The following is a 21510-nucleotide window of genomic DNA, read 5'->3' as shown; positions in this document are numbered from 1 at the left end:
TCCAAAGTCTTGTAGAAAGTCTTCCTAGAAGATTGGGAACAGTGTTAATTTTGACAGCAAATTTTGATTGAGTTTTAGTCATAATTTAGTCATCTTAATTGTTTTAGTTTTAGTCTAGTTTTAGTCGACTAATTATTATAAGAATATAGTCGACTAAATCTACAGTGGATTCAGTCGACTAAAATATAAAGGGTGTAAAATGTAAATGCTTTTTTATCAGTTCCCTTAAATTATTTAAGTCATTATATACACTTACACAAAATGAAACATTTTTAACCAGTTATGGAATATTATTAATGTTTGAATGTGCAATACACACAAAACCAGATTTAACTGGTTTCAAACAACATCTTTATTTACCTGAGCTGCTTATTGAGCATAACAATAACACAATATTAATGAGCAGTAGTTCCGCTCTGCCTGAAACATATATGCATTGTTCATAACAAATTGCATATTACATTCTTTATAAAACTGGGTACCGTAAAAGCAGCAGTGTTTTCACATATGTTTCAGATGTGTTGTGTTTTTACCCGAGATCGTCGCCCCACATGGTTTACACATCGTCTTGTTTTTCACGACATCAAATGAGAAATGTGTCCAGATATATCCATACATACGCTAAAGTAGTTCTGATTGGATCTCTTCCTAACTTGTCCCTACCTTCCACAAAACTAAATCAGTTCTGATTGGATGTCGTCCCTGCCAAACATTTTCGTCTCGTTTTTATTCATTGACGAAAACTATGACGAAAATCATTCGTCAACAAAATTAACACTGATTGGGAAAGAGGTTTTGGAACGGGTCGTCCGGCAAACTTATGGTTAAGGTGGTTTATTTGGATTTGTTTCAGATGTTTCGGTGCTGCTGGTGTTCAGATGTTTCTTCTCTCTCAGTGTCTGTCTCAGCATCTCCTGGAGATCTTCTCCTCCATCCAGTCCCTCCTCCCCACAGCTTCTGGGTGCTGCTGGTTATAGTGGCACCAGCTGTTTGTTTCTCCACCAGCGCTTCTCTCCTCATGCCACATGGGATCGATCACCTTTAGGAGCGCCATCTGTTCCTTAGATTTTTCCAGGAGGTGCTGTACGAGCTCTATAGTGTCCTTGGTTTCCATCTCCTTCATCTCCACCATCTTCTGGTTTTCTCCTGTAAAGATCCATCAGTAGAACGAGGTCATTAGTAGAATGACAACCAGAGCTTCTCTCAGCATGCCAGTAGGTGGCTTGTTCTGGTCCTGGTCTCCTGGCTTCTCCTGCCTGGTGTTGAGCTGCAGATCCTCTCTGGTTCCTCTCTGATGTTCCTCCAGCGTCCTGCAGCTGGTTCTTCTTCACATTCAGTTCCACTGTGGTAGAGAATCAGAGGAACAGCAGCAGTTCAACATGGAATCCAGTCCTGAGGGTTCAAATCCCTTTAACATGCAGAAGGTGGATTGGCTGATGATCACTAGGTGTGGGTGAGTCAGTGTCACATCTACACTACCTTCTGTTCCTTTGTGATGTTTTACCTTTCCTTTTCATCTTCTTCTGCTGCTTCAGGATTCTCCGCTCCTTCTTATCCAGGAGGAAGTTCATCACCCGTGCAGCTTCAGTCTGCTTCACCTTCATCTCCTTCATCTTCTCCATCTCTTTAATTTTCTTCATCTTCTCCAGCTTCTTCATCTTCTTCATCTTCTCCATGTCCTTCATCTTTTTCATCTCCTCCATCTTCTGGTTTTCCCCTGTAAAGATCCATCAGTAGAATGAGGACGTGAATTATCAGATGTTCATCATGAAGTATTTATTCAGCAGCTGGATCATTAGTAGAAGATCTGGTGGTCAGAAGCTCCATCAGATTTTATTTCTGTTTATTACTCACCAGGATCTTCATCCACGGTGGCTTCATTCTCATTCAGGAGAACATCCATCATCTCCTGATCAGGTTTATATTCACATCCTGCAATTATCTCCTCTGTGATGGAATTGTTCTCCTTTAGGAGCTCCATCATTTCCTCATGTATCTCCTTTCTGTCCTCCATCAGCTTCTCCACGTTTTCCACCATGTTCTCTATGGTGCCCTCAGACTGAACTTTATCTTTCGACGTTTGAAGCTCTCTGACGTCCTTTTCCTCAGTCTCCATCACCTTCAGGGTCCCGTTTCCTGTTCAACATGAAGAATCACAGATCTTCAGTTCTCCAGCTGGTGTTCCCATAACCACGTTCACCCTGTGCCCAGTCGTGTTGGTAGCACCTGATCCGGATTTCCTTCACTTACCCAGAAGCTGGTGGGCATCATCATCCTCGTTCTTTTCCAGCATGAAGCTCAGACGATCTTTAGCAGCTTTGTCCTCAGCTGCTTCTCGTCTATCAGCATCATACCGGATCCACTTCATGTTCTCCACATCTGGAGGAGTTTCAGCCGCTGCTGCTTCTCGTCTTCTCGTGCTCAGCCCCGCCCACACCTTATTATTATTATTATTATTATTATTATTATTATTATTTATATTATTATTATTATTATTATTATTATTTATATTATTATTATTATTATTATTATTATTATTATTATTAATATTATTATTATTATTATTATTATTATTATTACCACTATTGTTGTTTTTGTTGTTAATAATAATTATAACGATACGTTATGTTAAAATATATAATTGTATTAAATAAATGTATAAAATAATCTACAAGTTTATTTATTTATGATATTTAATCTATTTTATCTGTTATTTTCAGAAGGTTGTGAGATCGTTTCATTTTCTGTTATTTTGTCCATCTATATTGGTTCCGTACTGGTTCTATATTGGTTCTATATGGGTTTTATACTGGTTCTATACTGGTTCCATACTGGTTGTATACTGATGCTATACTGGTTCTATACTAGTTCTATATTGGTTCTATACTGGTTCTATATGGGCTCTATACTGGCTCTATACTGGTTCTATATGAGTTCTATACTGGCTCTATACTGGTTGTATATGGGTTCTATACTGGTTGTATATGGGTTCTATACTGGTTCTATATTGGTTCTATACAGGTTCTTTACTAGTTCTATTGTGGTTCCATAGTGGTTCTATACTGGTTAGATACTGGTTCCATACTGGTTTCATACTGGTTAGATATTGGTTCCATACTGGTTCTATACTGGTTCCATACTGGTTCCATACTGGTTCCACACTGTACGTTCAGCTGTAGATCTCAGAGGGGCTTGAACTCGGCCTGGAGGTTCAAATGTAAGGTCCAGTTGGGGTCAGGCTTGGGGTCAGGGTCATAGGTTATGGTTAAATTTAGCTGGAGGGTTGCTGGAAACCGTGTGTGTGTGTGTGTGTGTGTGTGTTCTCCAGTTTCTCCTCAGCGTAAGGTTACTCCTCACCGCCGGCTTTAATAGAGTCGCTTTACTCTCAGTCTGAATGAGCAGGAGATCAGAAGCTCACGTGAACATGCCGGTGCGCACCTGTAGGACCCTCATCCAGGTGAGCGGGGGAGTGGGAGGATCTCGGTGGGGTGTGTGGAGGGTGTGTGTGTGTGTGTGTATGGACCGGGTTTAATTCCAGCTTGATGTTGTTGAATCTGGGTGTGTGTTCGAGTGTGTGGGTGTGTATTGCAGCCAGTCGGGGGTTCAAGCCCTTCTGAAAATCCATAGCTGAATGTATAGTATGGAACCAGTATAGAACCAGTGTGGAACCAGTACGGTTTCTCCGTTTGAGGTTCATTGTTCCTAATGAAAATATGACGCAGGCCATCGAGGGTTTAAATCCTGCTTTTGTGAGGTTCATGATGATAGAGCTGATGGTTTCATAACTGCTGCAGTTACGCCCTCTGCTGGTGATGGGTGGTGCTGCACAGAGACGGGGGATAATGAACATCGGTGTGTCTCTCTGTGCACGATACGGATCTCCGTATGAACCCCGGTGCAGGTGAAAAGAAGCAGTCGGTACTGCACGTGTGGGAGGGGGCGTGTGTTAGTCACGACCCTCCTCAGTCAGGACTGGAGGTCTGCAGCAGTACAGGGGAACTGGATACGACTAAATTGGAGGGAAAATGCATAAAATGTTCATCCTTCATTCAGGCCAGAGATCAGGGCGTGACTCTCAATGCGCCGATTCACCAAAGTACGGGGGGATGAGGAGGAGAATATACCCACCACGACCCTGATGAAGCAGTAAGATAAGGGGTGATCAGTAGATGAACAGTAGTGCAGCGGTGCAGCAGCGCATCCAAACACTTCAGATCGAACCGGAAACGTTCACTCTCATGACCTGGCGTGTTTTGGTGGGCGTGGTCGGGTCACATGTTCATGTGGAACTTAACGACGTACCCCTGATGGAGAACCTCATCATGAGAACGGTTCCATACTGGTTCTATACTGGTTCTATACTGGTTCTTTATTGGTTCTATATGGGTTCTATACTGGTTCTATATTGGTTCCATACTGGTTCTATACCCCTAGGGAGGGCGTGTCAGGAGAATATACCCTCCTCGTACACCATCAGGGTCTCCTACGACTAAACTGGGAGAAAAAGGGAGATAAAATAGTAAGAAAATTATGATGGTCAGTTTCTGTGTGTGTGTGTGTGTGTGTGTGTGTGTGTGTGTGTGTGTGTGTGTGTGTGTGTGTGTGTGTGTGTGTGTGTGTGTGTGTGTGTACGGTGAAGGTTCTACATGATCTAAACAATCTAGAGTTTCTTACATTGACTTTTATTTGATGTCAGACAGGATGAAGCTGAGATATTTCATCTTTTATCTGCTCAACTTCATTTCATTTATTAATAATCATCCATTCCTGCATTTCAGGCCTGCAACACATTCCAAAAAAAGTTGGGACAGTAAAGCATTTACCACTTTGTAATGCTGTCGTTCCTTTTCACCACTTAAAAGAGGTTTTGGCACCGAGGAGAGCGAGTGATTTAGTGTTTCAGCTTTTATTTTGTCTCGTTCTTTCTGCAAACACGTCTTAAGATGTGCAGCAGTACGGGGGGTCGTCGTTCGTCCTCGTCCGGAGCACACAGCGTTCATTTTTTTCAAAAAAGAGCTGGAATGCTGATTCATCTGACCACAATACACGTTTCCACTGTGTGATGGTCCATCTTAGATGCCTCCGAGCCCAGAGAAGTCGACGCTGCTTCTGGACATGGTTAACATGAGGCTTCTTTTTTGCACAGTAGAGTGTTAAGTATGATTAGTGCAGTAACTCTGTATTGTAGAGCTGATAAAGGTTTGATAAACTAATCCCTCACCCATGTGGTTGATGCCTTCTGAGGGATGGAAGATCATCATCAGAGACGGAGACTCGAGTCCGACACACAGCGACTTGACTCGTGACTCGTTTCAGATTACTCGGACTCGACTCGTGACTCACAAGAAATGACTCATATACAACCAGAGTTTCTTTATTTCTACGCTACATTTACAATATTTGTTTTGTGTAGAATATATTGACTCGTGACTTGACTGACTCGCATTTTGTGACTTGTGAACATCTCTGGTTCAGATTGAGCTGCACCCTCCACCTTTACACACTGAAATTCCTCCTGATTCCTTGAATGGTTTAATGATATTCTGCACTGTAGAGGGAGAACATGCAAATCCCTTCTAATCTTTCTTTGAGGTTCATTGTTTTTAAACATTTCAATCATTTTCTCACACATTTGTGGACAAACTGGATCCTCTGATCATCTTTACTCATCAGAGACTCTCAGCCTTTCCTGGATGCTGCTTTTGTACCGAACCATGATCACAATCACCTGTTCACATCACCTGTTTAACATCACATCATTATTTAGTGTTTCACCTCATTACTAGCACTAAATCACCCCCGTCCCAACTTTTTTTGGAATGTGTTGCAGGTCTGAAATGCAGGAATGGATGTTTATTAATAAATGAAATGAAGGTGAGCAGATAAAAGATGAAATATCTCAGCTTCATCCTGTCTGACATCAAATAAAGTCAAAGTCAATGTAAGAAACTCTGTTTTTATTTCATTTACATTTTCCATGCTGTCCCAACTTTTTCTGATTTGGGGTTGTAATATGTATTATTATGTTTTATTATTATGTATGAATCCATATATCCATTTGTATAAACTGTTTGTATTTTATTTGAATTAATTTCTTTCCTGATTTCTTCTTTATTTTATCTTTATTTTTATTATTTCTTGTCCCCTCTGTGTGCAGGGCTCTTCCATGTGCAGGGTTCCTCACGGTTCCTCAGGGTTCCTCAGGGTTCCTCCGTGTGCAGGGTTGTGACCCCGGGCGTCTCCTGGTGTGATGATGTGAGCTCTAATCGATCTGATCTCCGCCATCATGACCGTCCAGGCTGAGAGGATGGACGTGACTCTGGCTGATTTCGAGAGGCTGGAACACACGAGGAGTGACGGGGACGAGGCGGAGCGCCGTGACGAGACCGCGCCTTTCACTCCGGACACCAATCACGTCCCAGTACCGGCGTGTAAACGTGGCGCTCGTCCCAGCTGCACCAGTCTGATCTCCAACTGGAAACTCTTACTGAACGTGGAGGGGTCTCAGGGCGACGCGGCGTTCAGCAGACTGGCGGCGGAATGCTACGAGGACCTGCTGGCGGGGAACAGAGACGCCAATAGTGGAGGGGAGAAGATCACCATAAACGTGGCCGGGCTCCGGTTTGAGACGCGCCTCCAGATGCTGAGTCGGTTCCCCGACACGTTACTGGGCGACCCGCTGAAGAGGATGGATTATTTCGACCCCATGAGGAACGAGTACTTCTTCGATCGCAACCGGCCGAGTTTCGACGGGATTCTGTATTATTATCAGTCGGGCGGGAAGGTGCGGCGACCCGTGAACGTTCCGTTCGACGTGTTTGCAGACGAGATGATTTTCTACGAGCTGGGAAATAAAGCCATGGAGCAGTTCCGCCAGGAGGAAGGTTTCATCAAAGAGCCCGAGGTGGCGCTACCATCTAATGAGGTGTACCGCCAGTACTGGCTGCTGTTCGAGTACCCGGAGAGCTCCAACGCCGCCCGCGGAGTCGCTCTGGTCTCCCTAATCGTCATCATCGTCTCCATCGTGATCTTCTGCATGGAGACCCTGCCGATGTTCCGTGAAGACTTCCCGAGCGCCGACCTTCCTGCGAATTGGTCGGATCCCTCGAACCCTTCGAGGACGATCGGCTCGACGTTCACAGATCCGTTCTTCTTCGTGGAGACGGCCTGCATCGTCTGGTTCTTCTTCGAGCTGGGCGTCCGGTTCCTGGTGTGTCCCAGCAAGCGAGACTTTTTCAACAGCATCATGAACGTCATCGACCTGATCTCCATCGCCCCGTACTTCGTAACCCTGGTGACAGAGCTGCTGACCGACACCGACACCTCGAGCGGCGGCCAGAGCATGAGCCTCGCCATCCTCCGGATCATCCGGCTGGTCCGCGTCTTCAGGATCTTCAAGCTCTCCCGCCACTCCAAGGGTCTGCAGATTTTGGGACAGACCCTGAAAGCCAGCATGAGGGAGCTCGGCCTGCTCATCTTCTTCCTCTTCATCGGGGTCATTCTCTTCTCCAGCGCCATCTACTTCGTGGAGGTGGACGACCCCGACACGCAGTTCGGCAGCATCCCCGACGGGTTCTGGTGGGCCGTCGTTACCATGACGACCGTCGGATACGGGGATATGTGTCCCATCACGCTGGGCGGGAAGATCGTCGGGACGCTGTGCGCCATCGCCGGGGTTCTGACCATCGCCCTGCCCGTGCCCGTCATCGTCTCCAACTTTAATTATTTCTACCACCGGGAGACGATGCAGGACGAGAAGAAGCCGCTGCTGGCCGAGGCTCAGCGAGGACTCAAGCTTTCGGGGGAAAGTGGCAGCACCGCGTCTCTGAACCGAATAAACGGCAGCCTGCTGGAGGGGCAATTAAAATACTAACACCCTCAGTGGTGGCACCTCAACATCCCATAATATATCAGGACCGGTTGGCGTCTAGCTTTCCTAACCGGGCAGCGAGATCTTCAGACGACGCCGTAAACCGTTAACTGTGATCGTCGTATCGTCTCCAGTAAGCACTTTATTCTGGTCAGGGTCACGATGCGTCCAGAGCCTTTACCAAAAACATTACGTGTGAGGTAGAAACACAACCTGGGGGTTCAGGTTCCTCCAGCGTGGGTTTGGAACCTGGGAGCGTGAAGCTCCCTAGATCTACTTCACAGTTTACACAGATCCATCCACACTGTCACTGCTCAGGGGTCCAGCTTTTGTGCTCCATGAACCATCTGTAAACCCTTTTATATGAACAAGACTTTAAACTTCAGACCGGATCATAAAGGTGCTCAGTCAGTTCTGAGGGTTTTTTGGTTACGACCCACTGTTCCAATGTTCCACTGTTCCACGTATTGCTTCATGTTGTTTGAATGTTAAGTGTTTCTATTATTTTGTCTACAACATAGAAACTACACTGTAGGGTCAAAAGTATCAGGACGCCTCGTCTAATGACTGAATTCATGCGTTTCAGCCACAACAGTCACAAACAGTCACAATAAATCAATCCTTTTAAATTCGCAGCAACAGTTTAGGGAAGGACCTGTCCTGGTCCAGCATGAGCTTCATAAAGAAGCTCCAGCGTCCTGCACAGAGCCCTGAGCTCAGCCCCACTCACTAGCTCTGGGATTAACCGGAACACCGACTGATCAATCAGCGCCCAGCCACACAAAATACAAATGCGGGCACAAATTCCCACAGTTTTGTGAGAAGTTTTTCAGAAGAGCAGCTGTCGTTCTAGAGACTCAATACAATACAAGCAATTGAGGGTTAAGGGCCTTGCTCAAGGGCCCAACAGTGGCAACCTAGCTGATGTGGGGCTTGAACCAGCAACCTTCTGATTATAAGGTCACACACTTGTGCTGTTTTAATACATGGGACGTCCAAGTACTTTTGGCCATATAGTGTATTTTTCTATTTGTCCTCTCATCCCTCTTCTGCACATGCTCAGATCGTCTCCGTCTCTCCCCCCTCACTCTCCGTCTTTGTCCAGAATAAAGAGAGAGCTGAGCTCAGTAATTCAGGGGGGCGTCCACATACTTCTGGCTCTGCGCTGTACCTGAGTGAAGGTAGAAAGTTCTGGATGAGTCTGAGTATCGACACGCCGAGTGGAAATGAAAAACCTGCTGCTTTCGTTTCCTCTTCGTTTCTAATGCTGGTGTCATTCAGTAATTGATCCAGCAGGTCTGATGTCAGTGTGTCAGGAATCTGATTCAGGTTTGGAGATCCCCCCCCCCCCCACGACCCCCCCACGGAAACACCCTCTCCAATTATCAGCATTACACAAGACTCATCAGCGCAGAAACCAGCTCACGTTCCTCTGGAACCTGATCAGCAGAAGATTTCTCCCCCATCAGAAACCACCAGATCAACACCTGCTTTCACCTGTACCTGATCCTACTGTTCATCCATCCATCATCTACTCAATCATCTACTCATCCATCTAATCATCCATCATCTAATCATCTAATCAATCATCTAATCATTCATCTAATCATTCATCCATCTAATCATCTAATCATTCATCTAATCATTCATCTAATCAATCATCTAATCATTCATCCATCTAATCATCTAATCAATCATCTAATCATTCATCCATCTAATCATCTAATCATCTATCTAATAATCTGTGTATGAGTGTTTTTGTTGTTATTTGTTGTTTAGTTAGTGATTGTTGATTAAATGTAGCAGCACATATTCTGACCAAAAGAAAGAAAGAAGGAGTCAGGTGTTTTGTTTTTGTGTTTTATTTACTCTTTATTGTTATCTGTATTTACTCTGTACTGGATCTGCTGGAACTGGAATTTCCTCCATGTGGATCAATAAATAAATCTTATAAATCAGGGTCGCGTTTCTCTAAATGTATTTTATAACCTCGTCCTTAAGAACATTCTTAAATTAACGAGTTACCCTTGTAACTAAAGCAGTAACTACCGCGGTACTTGAACTGGTTAGTAGATGTTAGAGTTTACTGACCCACCCGTAACTCAGTAAGAGCTTCTGAACCTGAAGTTCACCTGCAGTTCCTCATCAGAACCGATAGAGGCCGCTGATGATCCTTTAATAACTTACAGACGCGCTGCGTTATTTACTGTATAAATAAATATAAAATCATTACATCTATTATCTTACATAATGTATGTATTTAGCATGTTCCTAGTATTAAATTAACTCCTGATGTGTGTAGAACAGTGCAGTGGGGAGCGTTACAACCTTCCATAATACAGGTCATTAGATTCATTCTTTTAAAGAGCTTCATTTTATTCCAGAGTTTTAATTATTTAATTCACGTTAAACTAATAATTAAAACTTAATTAAAGAACAGAAGATTATTTGCTAACGTACATAATGAAATAAATAAAATGAAATGCTTTTCCCAGTGTATTAGCAGCAGTAACAGTAAATTAATACATTTATTATTTAAAGAATCTTCCCCGAACTTTGGAACATAAATATTTTTTATTTCTTCACACTTGTGGGAATAATTCTGGTAGTGCTGATGGTTGTTCTGTTTCTGGACTTATTAATTATTATTTATTTCTAGGTTTGATATGTGATAGGTGAGAATTACAAGTGTAATATTGATCATGTTCTAATACCAGTGATTTAAGTTCCTGATGAACATGAACACACAGTTCTATAATATAAATATATTTTTTATTACTTCACACTGGGGAATAATTCTGTTTGTGCTGATGTTTGCCATGTTTCTGGACTAAAGCATGAAAGATTAGTTTTATTTATTATTATTTATGGTTTGATATGGAGTAGGTAAGAATTACAAGTGTAATATTGATTTGGTTCTTATATCAGTAATTTAAATCATTTATTAGTTTATATCATCATTTTGTCCCTAATGATACTAAAATGTGTGTAAATTGAAACCATTTAGTAATTTTGGAGACTGTGAAGGTTTTTAAGAAACTCTGGTGGTCTGAAAATTGCAGGTAAATCCTAAAATAAATCGCACCCCTGATCTCACATGTTCCTGATGAACACTCAGCACTATAATATAAATATATTTAAATTTAAAATCTTATAGCTTGTAACTTACAGCAGCCCCTCAGCTCCACATGAGGGTTAGGGTTAGATAACCTCATACTTATGAAGCTCAGCTGCTGATTGTTACCGCATTAATGAGATCTGCTCTCTGATTGGCTGGTGTGAGGGCGTGTCCAGGTAATGCAGAACAGACACCTGACCTACCTGTTCACCTACCTGATCACCTACATGATTACATCACAGATCCCACCAACACCACAGGGTCTATCTGTAAACCTTAGGGGTGTTTAGAGCAGCCACTCCACCTTCTGCATGCCAGATGTATGTGGACACCTGACCATGAGCTTCATGTGAATCCAGTTACAAACCCGTGAACATTAACCACAGCTCTTCTAAAACAACATTCTCACTTCCAGGACAGGTTTACAGAAGATTTTTGAGTGTGTCTTTGGGGATTTGTGCCCATTCAGGCAGGAGAGTGTGTGTGAGGTCAGGTACTGATGTTGGAAGAACAGGTCCGGCTCACAATCAGGGTTCTAGTTCATCCCAACGTTTTGGTTTTGTAAACACTTTAATTCAGTGATTCATTTAAAAGAATCGTTTATGATTTAAAAGAATGATTCACTATTGAATCAGATTCACTTTGTGCACTTATCAGACTGATCAGTAATCAATAATTAGACTGTGCAGAAGGTTCCAGCAGGATTAAAATCTGACCACAAATCCACTTTCACTCGGTCACTCAGATACGAAAAGCTTCATCAGATTCATCACGATTCGTTTACATTCAATTTTTCAGGCTTTTAATCAGAATAATGATCGATCTCGATTACGCCCTCTGCTGGATGATTGATGGTGCTGCACAGAGACGGGGGATAACAGGGGACTCTCTGTGCACGATACGGATCTCCATATGCTGCCTGGTGCAGGTGAAAAGAAGCGGTCTGTACTGCACATGTGTCGGAGGGGGCGTGTGTTAGTCAAGACCCTCCTCGGTCAGGAGTCGGGGTCTGCAGCAGGAGAGGAAATACCATCGGGGAATTGGATATGACTAAATTGGGAGAAAGATGTTTCTACAATCACCCCGAGCAGAATGAGGTGAATGTAAAGGTTCTCCTGCCGCCGGAGTTCACGGTGAATTATTCACCCGCAGGAGTTAGGTTCATCTCTGAATTATTCACCCGGCTGACCTGAAGATACCTGAAGTTTCTGATCTTCGGCTCGGACCGGACGATGCTGAAGGACACGGGATCTTCAGATAAGAGCGGATTTTACCCTCCGACGCTCACTTCAGGTAGTTTAGGATGGACGGCGGCTCGGAGAGACGAGGCGTGGAAGGTGGGGTCCGGTTTCGGAGGACAGATTGAATTCTGCTCTGACTGACGCCTCGTCTTATCAACCTGTCAGACATCTCCAGATTATCGAGGTCCATCAGATTCCACACGGCTGTTAAATATATGCGACACGAGTGCCGTGAAGAGCCACCGATATCACCGAGGTCACCGGTATCACCGGCATCTCCTCTTCCAGACATTCTTTAGGGTGAGAAGATCAGTCCAGACTTTTCTGATGCTGGCTTTAGGTTCTAGCTCTTCCTGAAGGATCTCCAGGTGCTTCTGTGGATAATACGCTCTCCAGCACATCCTGGATCTCCTAGGTGTTCTACATCCAGACGGACGCACCTAAGGATCTCCCGTCGACCCTCAAACCTTCGGGAATTACACTTTATGGACAGAACGAGAACGTCTGGTGAAAAGAACATGAGAACATGCTACATCATGTGGCCAAATGTATGTGGACACCTGATCTTCAGCTTAATGTGAATCCAGTTACAAACCCACGGGCATTAACCACAGTTCTTGAATGTGTCTATGGGGATTTGTGCTCATTCAGGCAGGTGAGCGTGTGCGAGGTCAGGCACTGATGTTGGAGGAACGGGTCCGGCTCACAGTCAGCGTTCTAGTTCATCCCAACGTTTTTATTAATTCAGTTGAGCTCCAGTGAATCAGCTCCAGTGATTCATTTAAAAGAATCGTTTACGATTCAACAGAATGATTCACTATTGAATCAGATTCGCTTTGTGCACTTATTTGTTTAGAAATCACAACACTGTCCGTATATTTTTTGTAGAAATAATTTATATATAATAATTTTTCATTATCCGCTGATTCCAGTGCAGAAAATATTTGCGTATAAAATGTTAATAAAATATGATTCACACAGAAATGATTCCATCTACAGTCAGAATATCATGGTGTTTTTATACGACGGGAAATTCAAACAACCAGAGAGCAAACCAAGCAAATAAAATCATAATAATATAAAAATATTCCTCTAGACTCCGTAAAACCCGTTCCTGCTACAATCCAACCCTGTTTTAATATTTATATGTACACAGAGAAGTAATTACCGTGAGCCAAAACATTAGGACCAATCCTGTTAATAGATGTGTGTATTGACTGTGTTGATTTTCGATTGCACCACCGGAGGGCGCCCACAATTCACAGATAATAAAGGCTTGTGCTACATGCTAAAAAATGACCCCACGTGGGTGTGGTTTGATTTTTATTGGTGCTATCGGCTGGCCGGGCGTCTAGACAGGCATGATTGTCTATATATGAGGGAGGTGATCTATCCCCTGTCTCTGTTCAGCGGCATCGATCAGCTGCTGGCTGATCGATGGCACTGCACAGAGACCCTCAAACGAGCCGGAACCCAGACACCGGAACTCGATCATGGCAGCGGCGACACACTGAGCCTGCGCTGAGACCCGGGGCTGCACGGCTCCGGGGTTGACGCAGGCGAAACCTCCAGGACGGGGGACACGGGGCTGTCCGGAGAGTCTGGAAGGTCCGGAGGGTCGTATCGGTCCGATCTGCTCTGCACGATCTCGTCCGGGCTTTTCAGAAACCTGGAGGAGAGAGACGAGGCGACAAAATCACCACGGATGACCCGGGATGGACGTCCTCACCGGGTTTACCTGGAGGGGGGAGCCGGGACTCACCTGAAGAGGAGACGCTGACCCACTTCCTTCCTGATGATGTTGAGTTTGTAGTAGTGACGCAGCGCTCGGGACATTTTCTCGTACGTCATGTTGACTCGGTTCTAAAACACACAAATAAAAACACTTGTTTATCTGGTGAACAGTTGAGTTGTGGTCCACCGGTGGATTGAGTAGCTCGCAGAGTTGCAGGCTTTTACTAAGCTGGCACCATATTTAGGCATCACCAATGAGGTTCTGGTCCGGAGTTTTTATTCCAAACGCTTTATCCAGGCTTGGGACCTGCACTTAGAGTGCACTTACAAGTGCATCTAGTCAAAACGAGGGTGTTTCGGCCACACCCTTCCCCTCCCTCAGACGTTAGCCAATCATGTCCATGCAGATGCCCGACCAGCCCATACAATCACTCAGATTCAAACCCTGAATCCCCAGATCTTCACCACTGCACCACCATGGAGTTTTTGTCCTTTGAGGCTAAAACTTCAGATCAGATGTTCAAACACTGACGGGTGTCCACATACTTTTGGCCATACGCCCTGCACCCCTCTTCCTTGTTTACTAACCTTGTGGTTCCCCCAGAGACGAGCCAGTCCGTTCGGATCCACCACTCTGAAGATCATGGCGTCCGGATCCTCCCAGCGGATGTAGGGTTCGTACCGGGGGTCCAGCAGTAGGTGGTAAACGTAATCCCATAATAACTTACAGTCTGAAACGAGACAAAGTCAAAATGTATTTATATAATAATAATAATAACACGGTAAACAGTTTAACAGGAGGAAAACACAGGTACAGACTCAAGAGGAAACGAAACAGCACTGAGGTGTCAGCTACTCAATCCACCGGTGCGCTACAACTAAATCTCTCACCAGAGGAACCAGACAGAGGAACTCAGAGAATTAATAACAGCAAAACAACCAGCAAGAGAACATGCAAAAGCATGAAAAAAAAAAGTCAGAGAGTCAGAGCAGTCAGGTACGCTTCTTAAAGCATTTACTCCAGGTGACGCAGGTAACGATCGATTAGATGCACAAGTGCAGTTTAAAGAGAGCTGAACTTTCCTTCAATCTGTGTCTCCACCCCCTGCTGGTCAGTGTAAGTACAGCACACTACAATTCTGCACTTTTGTAGAATTAAATAGAATTTTTACTGTTGATTTGTGTTTATGAATGATTTAAGTCTTTGTAGGTCTTTCGACATCAGTGTTAGAATTTTGTAATATTTGGTGAGTTCATATTTATTATTATTTGCGCTCAGACGCTGGTTTACTGCTGTTTTGCCACAATTAATTTCTGAGTTTGTCTGTCTTGATTCTCTTGTAAACAGTTGAGTTGGTGGGTGGACTGAGTAGCTGGTGGAGTTTTACCTAAGTGCTGCTTTCACTGGTGTGATGAGACTTTTGGTCCCGACTGGTGTCCTGGTTGTTTTGCCACAGAAGAAACCTCTGTCTGGTTTCTTCAGTAAACAGTTGTAGCCCACCGGTGGATTGAGTAGCTGGCACCTGAGTGCTGACTTTTGACTTTTGCTGTTTCAGTGGTGCACTCAGACTTTTGCCCCCCCACCCTCGCTGGTTTACTGGTGTTTTGCCACAAATAATGTTCTATTTTCCTCTGTCTTGTTTCTCTGGTAAACAGTTGAGTTGTAGCCCACTGGTGGATTGAGTAGCTGGGGGAGTAGCTGGGGGAGTTTCACCTAAATGCTGGTTTCAGTGGAGCGCTCAGACTTGTGCCCCCCCCTTCCCCCGTAGTGGTGTACTTTGGGAGTGTTCTTGTTCTGGTACCTGCGATCTTTCCGTCGGCGGGGGCGGTGGCGGTGGCGCTGGTCCGTGTGTTGGTGCTTGGCGGTTGGTTCTTGTTGGACAGGTTCAGCGGTTCATCTTTACTGGTGTGGACGTGAGGACTGAAGTTCAGGACCGGAGGAGGAAGAACGTTCAGCGCTGCTTCAGGAACGTCTGATGATTCAAAATAATACAGAAACACTTAAGTTTACTGGAGCTCCGCCTCCACCACGGGTCTGAACGTTAGTGTTAATGAAGTACGCTGTACTGTACGGCCAAAAGTATCTGGACACCTGAGTTATAGTTCTCATCTCCACAGGTGCATGAATTTGGATAGAAACCAATACAGAGACGGCTGGTGTAAGGGATCCTACAGGAAGCCACAATCTAAACAATATAAGAGTAACCATGCCATTCAAAAGCTCTAGGACTCCACTGAACCACAATTTGAGTCATTTCTTCTGAATCTGCTGTTATTTTTTGACTGAACAGGCACAAATTCCCATACACAAACACTCAGAGGTCACTCTGTCGCGGTCAGGCGTCCGTGTACTTTTGTCCGTGTGGCGTCCGCGCCGCCCGTTCTGACCTGAGTGTGTACAGGGGGTGCTGCAGCGCTGCACCAGCGTGTTCTGGATCAGCTCTGAGCTCGGCTCGGTACTCGGCCCGTTGGAGTGTCTGGAGTTCGGATTCACCGGACACACGGGAACGGATCTGTTAGTGCTGCCGGCCGGACCTGCAACACAACAGATGGTGAGGAGGTTCACAGAGGTGCAGTGACAAATCCACAGTGTGTGAGCAGTAGGTGCAGCTGTGTTGGGATTAATAAACACCTGAGTGTCAGTGCTGGGAGGAGAATGAAGCTCAAACCTAATATATGTAGTTCCAGGTGTAGCTGAAGTTCCTGGTGTGGGTTTGGTGGGGTGTGTTGTGTGTGTGTGTGTGTGTGTGTGTGTGTGTGTGTGTGTGTGTGTTTTGTTGAGGCAGTTTGTGGTGGTTTATGGTTGGATGGCAGCAGCCGGTTTTACAGGTAATAAAAAATGTGGTGAACCACGCCCCCTGGTGTTAACCATGCCCCTCTGCTCCATATCAGGTTAATAATGGTGTGTGTGTGTATGTGCATTATCTGTAGTACAATTGTGTGTGTGTGTGTGTGTGTATTACTTATAGTACAGGTGTGTGTGAGTGTATGTGTGTATTACTTATAGTACAGGTGTGTGTGAGTGTGTGTGTGTGTGTGCATTACCTGTAGTACAGGTGTGTGTGTGTGTGTGTGTATTACTTATAGTACAGGTGTGTGTGAGTGTGTGTGTGTGTGTGCATTACCTGTAGTACAGGTGTGTGTGTGTGTGTGTATTACTTATAGTACAGGTGTGTGTGTGTGTGTGTGTGTGTGTGTATTACTTATAGTACAGGTGTGTGTGAGTGTGTGTGTGTGTGTGTGTGCATTACCTGTAGTACAGGTGTGTGTGTGTGAGCGTCTCTGTTGTTTGACGTGCTGCAGGAGTTCATAGATCACATCCCCTACAATCACAGATCATCACATCAGTAATCACATTCATTCACCTCCAGCCTCACCAATCAAAAGTATGTGGACACGTGATCAGCAGCATCAACACTACAGGCATTAACCCCCCCCCCCCCCCCGTTTTAAAGTGTGTCTGTGGGAATGTGGGGCTAATCAGTAAAAGGAGCATGTGTGAAGCCTGGCTCCTATTCACTGTTCCAATTCATCCCAAAGGTGTTCAGTAATGGTGAGACCAGGGATGCTGACGGTGTTTGTTGTAGGTGTTTGGTGTTTGATGTTTGATGTTTTATGTTTGGTGTTTGTTGTAGGTGTTTGGTGTTTGATGTTTGGTGTTTGGTGTTTGGTGTAGGTGTTTGGTGTTTGATGTTTGGTGTTTGTTGTAGGTGTTTGATGTTTGGTGTTTGTTGTAGGTGTTTGGTGTTTGTTGTAGGTGTTTGGTGTTTGTTGTAGGTGTTTGGTGTTTTATGTTTGTTGTAGGTGTTTGATGTTTTATGTTTGGTGTTTGTTGTAGGTGTTTGATGTTTGGTGTTTGTTGTAGGTGTTTGGTGTTTGACGTTTGGTGTTTGTTGTAGGTGTTTGGTGTTTGTTGTAGGTGTTTGATGTTTGGTGTTTGTTGTAGGTGTTTGGTGTTTGATGTTTGGTGTTTGTTGTAGGTGTTTGGTGTTTGTTGTAGGTGTTTGATGTTTGATGTTTGGTGTTTGTTGTAGGTGTTTGATGTTTTATGTTTGGTGTTTGTTGTAGGTGTTTGGTGTTTGTTGTAGGTGTTTGGTGTTTGATGTTTTATGTTTGGTGTTTGTTGTAGGTGTTTGGTGTTTGATGTTTTGTGTTTGTTGTAGGTGTTTGGTGTTTGTTGTAGGTGTTTGGTGTTTGGTGTTTGTTGTAGGTGTTTGGTGTTTGATGTTTTAACATGTTTGGTGTTTGATGTTTTATGTTTGGTGTTTGTTGTAGGTGTTTGGTGTTTGTTGTAGGTGTTTGGTGTTTGATGTAGGTGTTTGGTGTTTGGTGTTTGATGTTTGATGTCGGTACCTGAGCTGGGAGAACGAAGGCGGAAATCCTCCTTGGTCAGGAGACAGAGGGCTTTCCCATTCATCTCAAACTTCTCCTGATCTGACCTGCGCAGTGAGAACTCCCTCTGAGCCCAGCGCAGGAATAAATTCACATCGTCCTTATCCCACAGAGACGGGTTTATACCTGCACACCACACACCATCATGAGATTCGAACCTGGAACTTAGAGGTAGTGGACAAGCGTAACACACCGCTGCTCCACCCGAGCACTCAAAGGGAGATAGACATATCTATTCCTTTAAACGTTTACTACGTCTTTTACATTCATAACAAACCTTTCATCATCTGTTGTTTTATTAACAGCTGTAACCTGGTCAGGGTCACAGTGGGTCCAGTTGTTACACAGCCTGAAAAGGTTTTATGTAAATAAAATGAAGCCCTGATGATCGAGGTGAGGAGAAGCAGAACTCACGTAATCTTCCCGGGAGTTTGCAGAGATCATCTGGAGCTTCAGGGATGAGAGAACCGGACTGGTTCTGGTTCTGGAGTCGCGGTTCTGCGTCACCCTGCCGCCAAATACAGAAACAGATGAAAAGGTTTTAAATCAAACTAAATTATTAATAAATTATAAACAATTCCTAATTTCATGCTCATGAATGAAATGATTCGATTTCGTGAAGCTGATCAGAACAAATTTAACCCCAAACAGCATCAATTATAAAAACTAAACACCAACTTCAAACCTTAATCCCTACAGTCATGTTCCAAAAAGGATTTACAGAGGAGTGAAGACTGTTAAAGCATCAATTCCAGGTAAATGACTCATGTAACACTGAGCGTCTTCATTTCATAATAATAATACAATAATAAATGTGAAAATACAAATAACACAATAATAAAAAACAAAATATAATAATAATAATAATAATAATAATAAAATAATAATAATAATAATAATAAATATGAAAGTACAAATAACATAATAATAAAAAACAAAATATAATAATAATAATAATAATATAATAATAATAATAATATAATAATACATATGAAAATACAAATAAAACAATAATAAAAAACAAAATATAATAATAATATAATAATAATAATAATATAATAAAAAATATGAAAATACAAATAAAACAATAATAAAAAAACAAAATATAATAATAATAATAATAAATATGAAGGTACAAATAACGCAATCATAAAAACAAAATATAATAATAATAATAATAATAATAATATAATAAATATGAAAGTACAAATAACGCAATCATAAAGAACAAAATATAATAATAATAATAATAATAATTAATAATATAATATATAATATATAATATAATATATAATATAATAATATAATAATAATAGTAATAAATATGAAAGTACAAATAATGCAATCATAAAAACTAAATATAATAATAATAATATAATATTAAATAACCTTTTAAATTGCATTTAAAAACAATAAATTGTGAGTCTGAATCTTTTATACTTTTTCTATTTTTTTAATTAATTATTTTAGTTGTTTTAATTATTTAATTTCTAATTTAATAGTACATTTAATAGATTTTTATGATTTTGTTCCTGATTTATTCTGTTATTATGTAAATTTTATTTCTAATTTATTTGGATATTTTATTGATGATTTACTGGGACTCGTTCTGGTTTATTGGGATTAGTTGTGATTAATTGGTATATATCTATTTACATCTATTTTAAAGTTTAGTTTTTTACCAGTTAGTTCTGGTTAGGATTAGTTCTGGTTAGGTTTAGTTCTGGTTAGGATTAGTTAGTTGTGGTTGAAAGTACGCAGTCGGATTTTGAAGTGAAAGCCTCCCTGCAGCAGTAAAAGTGAAAGTAAATTTTCTGCTCTGCGCTTCTCACTTTTTATTCTTCAGGTTTATATAAAGTTTTTATTCAGATTTAATTTAATTGTTTTATTTTGTTTTTGTGAATTTAATCTGATAATCTGATAAACGCGGATTAATGAAGCGGCGGTTAAAACTAAACCGGTTTTATTCTCCTACGTTTAAAAACACAGAAAAGTTCCTCCTGCATAAAATAATAATATTTATAATAATTATAATTAATAATATGATTATAATACAGAGAGGATGTCATTGTGTGTGTGTGTGTGTGTGTGTGTGTGTGTGATCTTACCGGGATGAGTTTTGTTGTTGTGCTGCTGTTGGTCATTTTGATTTTGATGTTATTAATAAAAACCGAAACTCATTTTATTAAAATTTATTCTGAATTAAAAGTTTTTGATGATAAAAGAAAGAAATTCAGGATCAGATGAAGCAGCTCAGAGTCCAAAAAACCCTCCGGGAAATGAAAGTGAAAGAGGATGCGCGCGTGTGTGTGTGTGTGTGTGTGTGTGTGTGTGTGTGTGTGTGTGTGTGTGTGTGTGACTCTACACAAACACACACAGATGCCACACAAACACACACCACACAAACACACATCACACAAACACACAAAGACTCTACACAAACACACATCACACAGACACACACAGACTCTAAACAAACACACACAGACTTTACACAAACACACACAGATACCACACAAACACACACAGACTCTACACAAACACACACAGACTCTACACAAACACACACAGACTCTACACAAACACACACAGACTCTACACAAACACACACAGACTCTAAACAAACACACACAGACTCTACACAAACACACACAGATACCACACAAACACACACAGACTCTACACAAACACACACAGACTCTACACAAACACACACAGACTCTACACAAACACACACAGACTCTACACAAACACACACAGACTCTACACAAACCCACACAGATACCACACAAACACACACAGATACCACACAAACACACACAGACTCTACACAAACACACACAGACTCTACACAAACACACACAGATACCACACAAACACACACAGACTCTACACAAACACACACAGATACCACACAAACACACACAGACTCTACACAAACACACACAGATACCACACAAACACACACAGACTCTACACAAACACACACAGACTCTACACAAACACACACAGACTCTACACAAACACACACAGACTCTACACAAACACACACAGACTCTACACAAACACACACAGATACCACACAAACACACACAGATACCACACAAACACACACAGACTCTACACAAACACACACAGATGCCACACAAACACAC

The 21510-nt window shown here is 42.6% G+C and overlaps 2 protein-coding genes across 2 annotated transcripts; one reads left to right on the top strand and one right to left on the bottom strand.

The window, feature by feature from the left end:
* Window positions 1-6286: 6286 nt before the first annotated feature.
* Window positions 6287-12911, top strand: kcna10a (potassium voltage-gated channel, shaker-related subfamily, member 10a). The gene is made up of 4 exons (XM_063014968.1): window positions 6287-7857; window positions 12184-12325; window positions 12645-12736; window positions 12881-12911. Exons 1-4 carry the CDS (start codon window positions 6287-6289, stop codon window positions 12909-12911), a joined length of 1836 nt encoding a protein of 611 aa, XP_062871038.1.
* Window positions 12912-13537: 626 nt separating this feature from the next.
* etv7 (ETS variant transcription factor 7) lies at window positions 13538-20552 on the bottom strand. The gene is made up of 9 exons (XM_063015101.1): window positions 20464-20552; window positions 18770-18863; window positions 18317-18481; window positions 17215-17286; window positions 16352-16498; window positions 15766-15936; window positions 14552-14694; window positions 13992-14092; window positions 13538-13898 (listed from the first exon to the last, which is right to left on the bottom strand). Exons 1-9 carry the CDS (start codon window positions 20497-20499, stop codon window positions 13721-13723), a joined length of 1107 nt encoding a protein of 368 aa, XP_062871171.1. The 5' UTR covers window positions 20500-20552; the 3' UTR covers window positions 13538-13720.
* Window positions 20553-21510: the final 958 nt, after the last annotated feature.

The sequence above is a fragment of the Trichomycterus rosablanca genome, chromosome 19 (genome assembly GCF_030014385.1).
Source record: "Trichomycterus rosablanca isolate fTriRos1 chromosome 19, fTriRos1.hap1, whole genome shotgun sequence".
Taxonomy (NCBI): domain Eukaryota; kingdom Metazoa; phylum Chordata; class Actinopteri; order Siluriformes; family Trichomycteridae; genus Trichomycterus; species Trichomycterus rosablanca.
The sequence above is the reverse complement of the archived record's forward strand: the minus strand, read 5'-3'. Positions and strand labels throughout refer to the sequence as shown.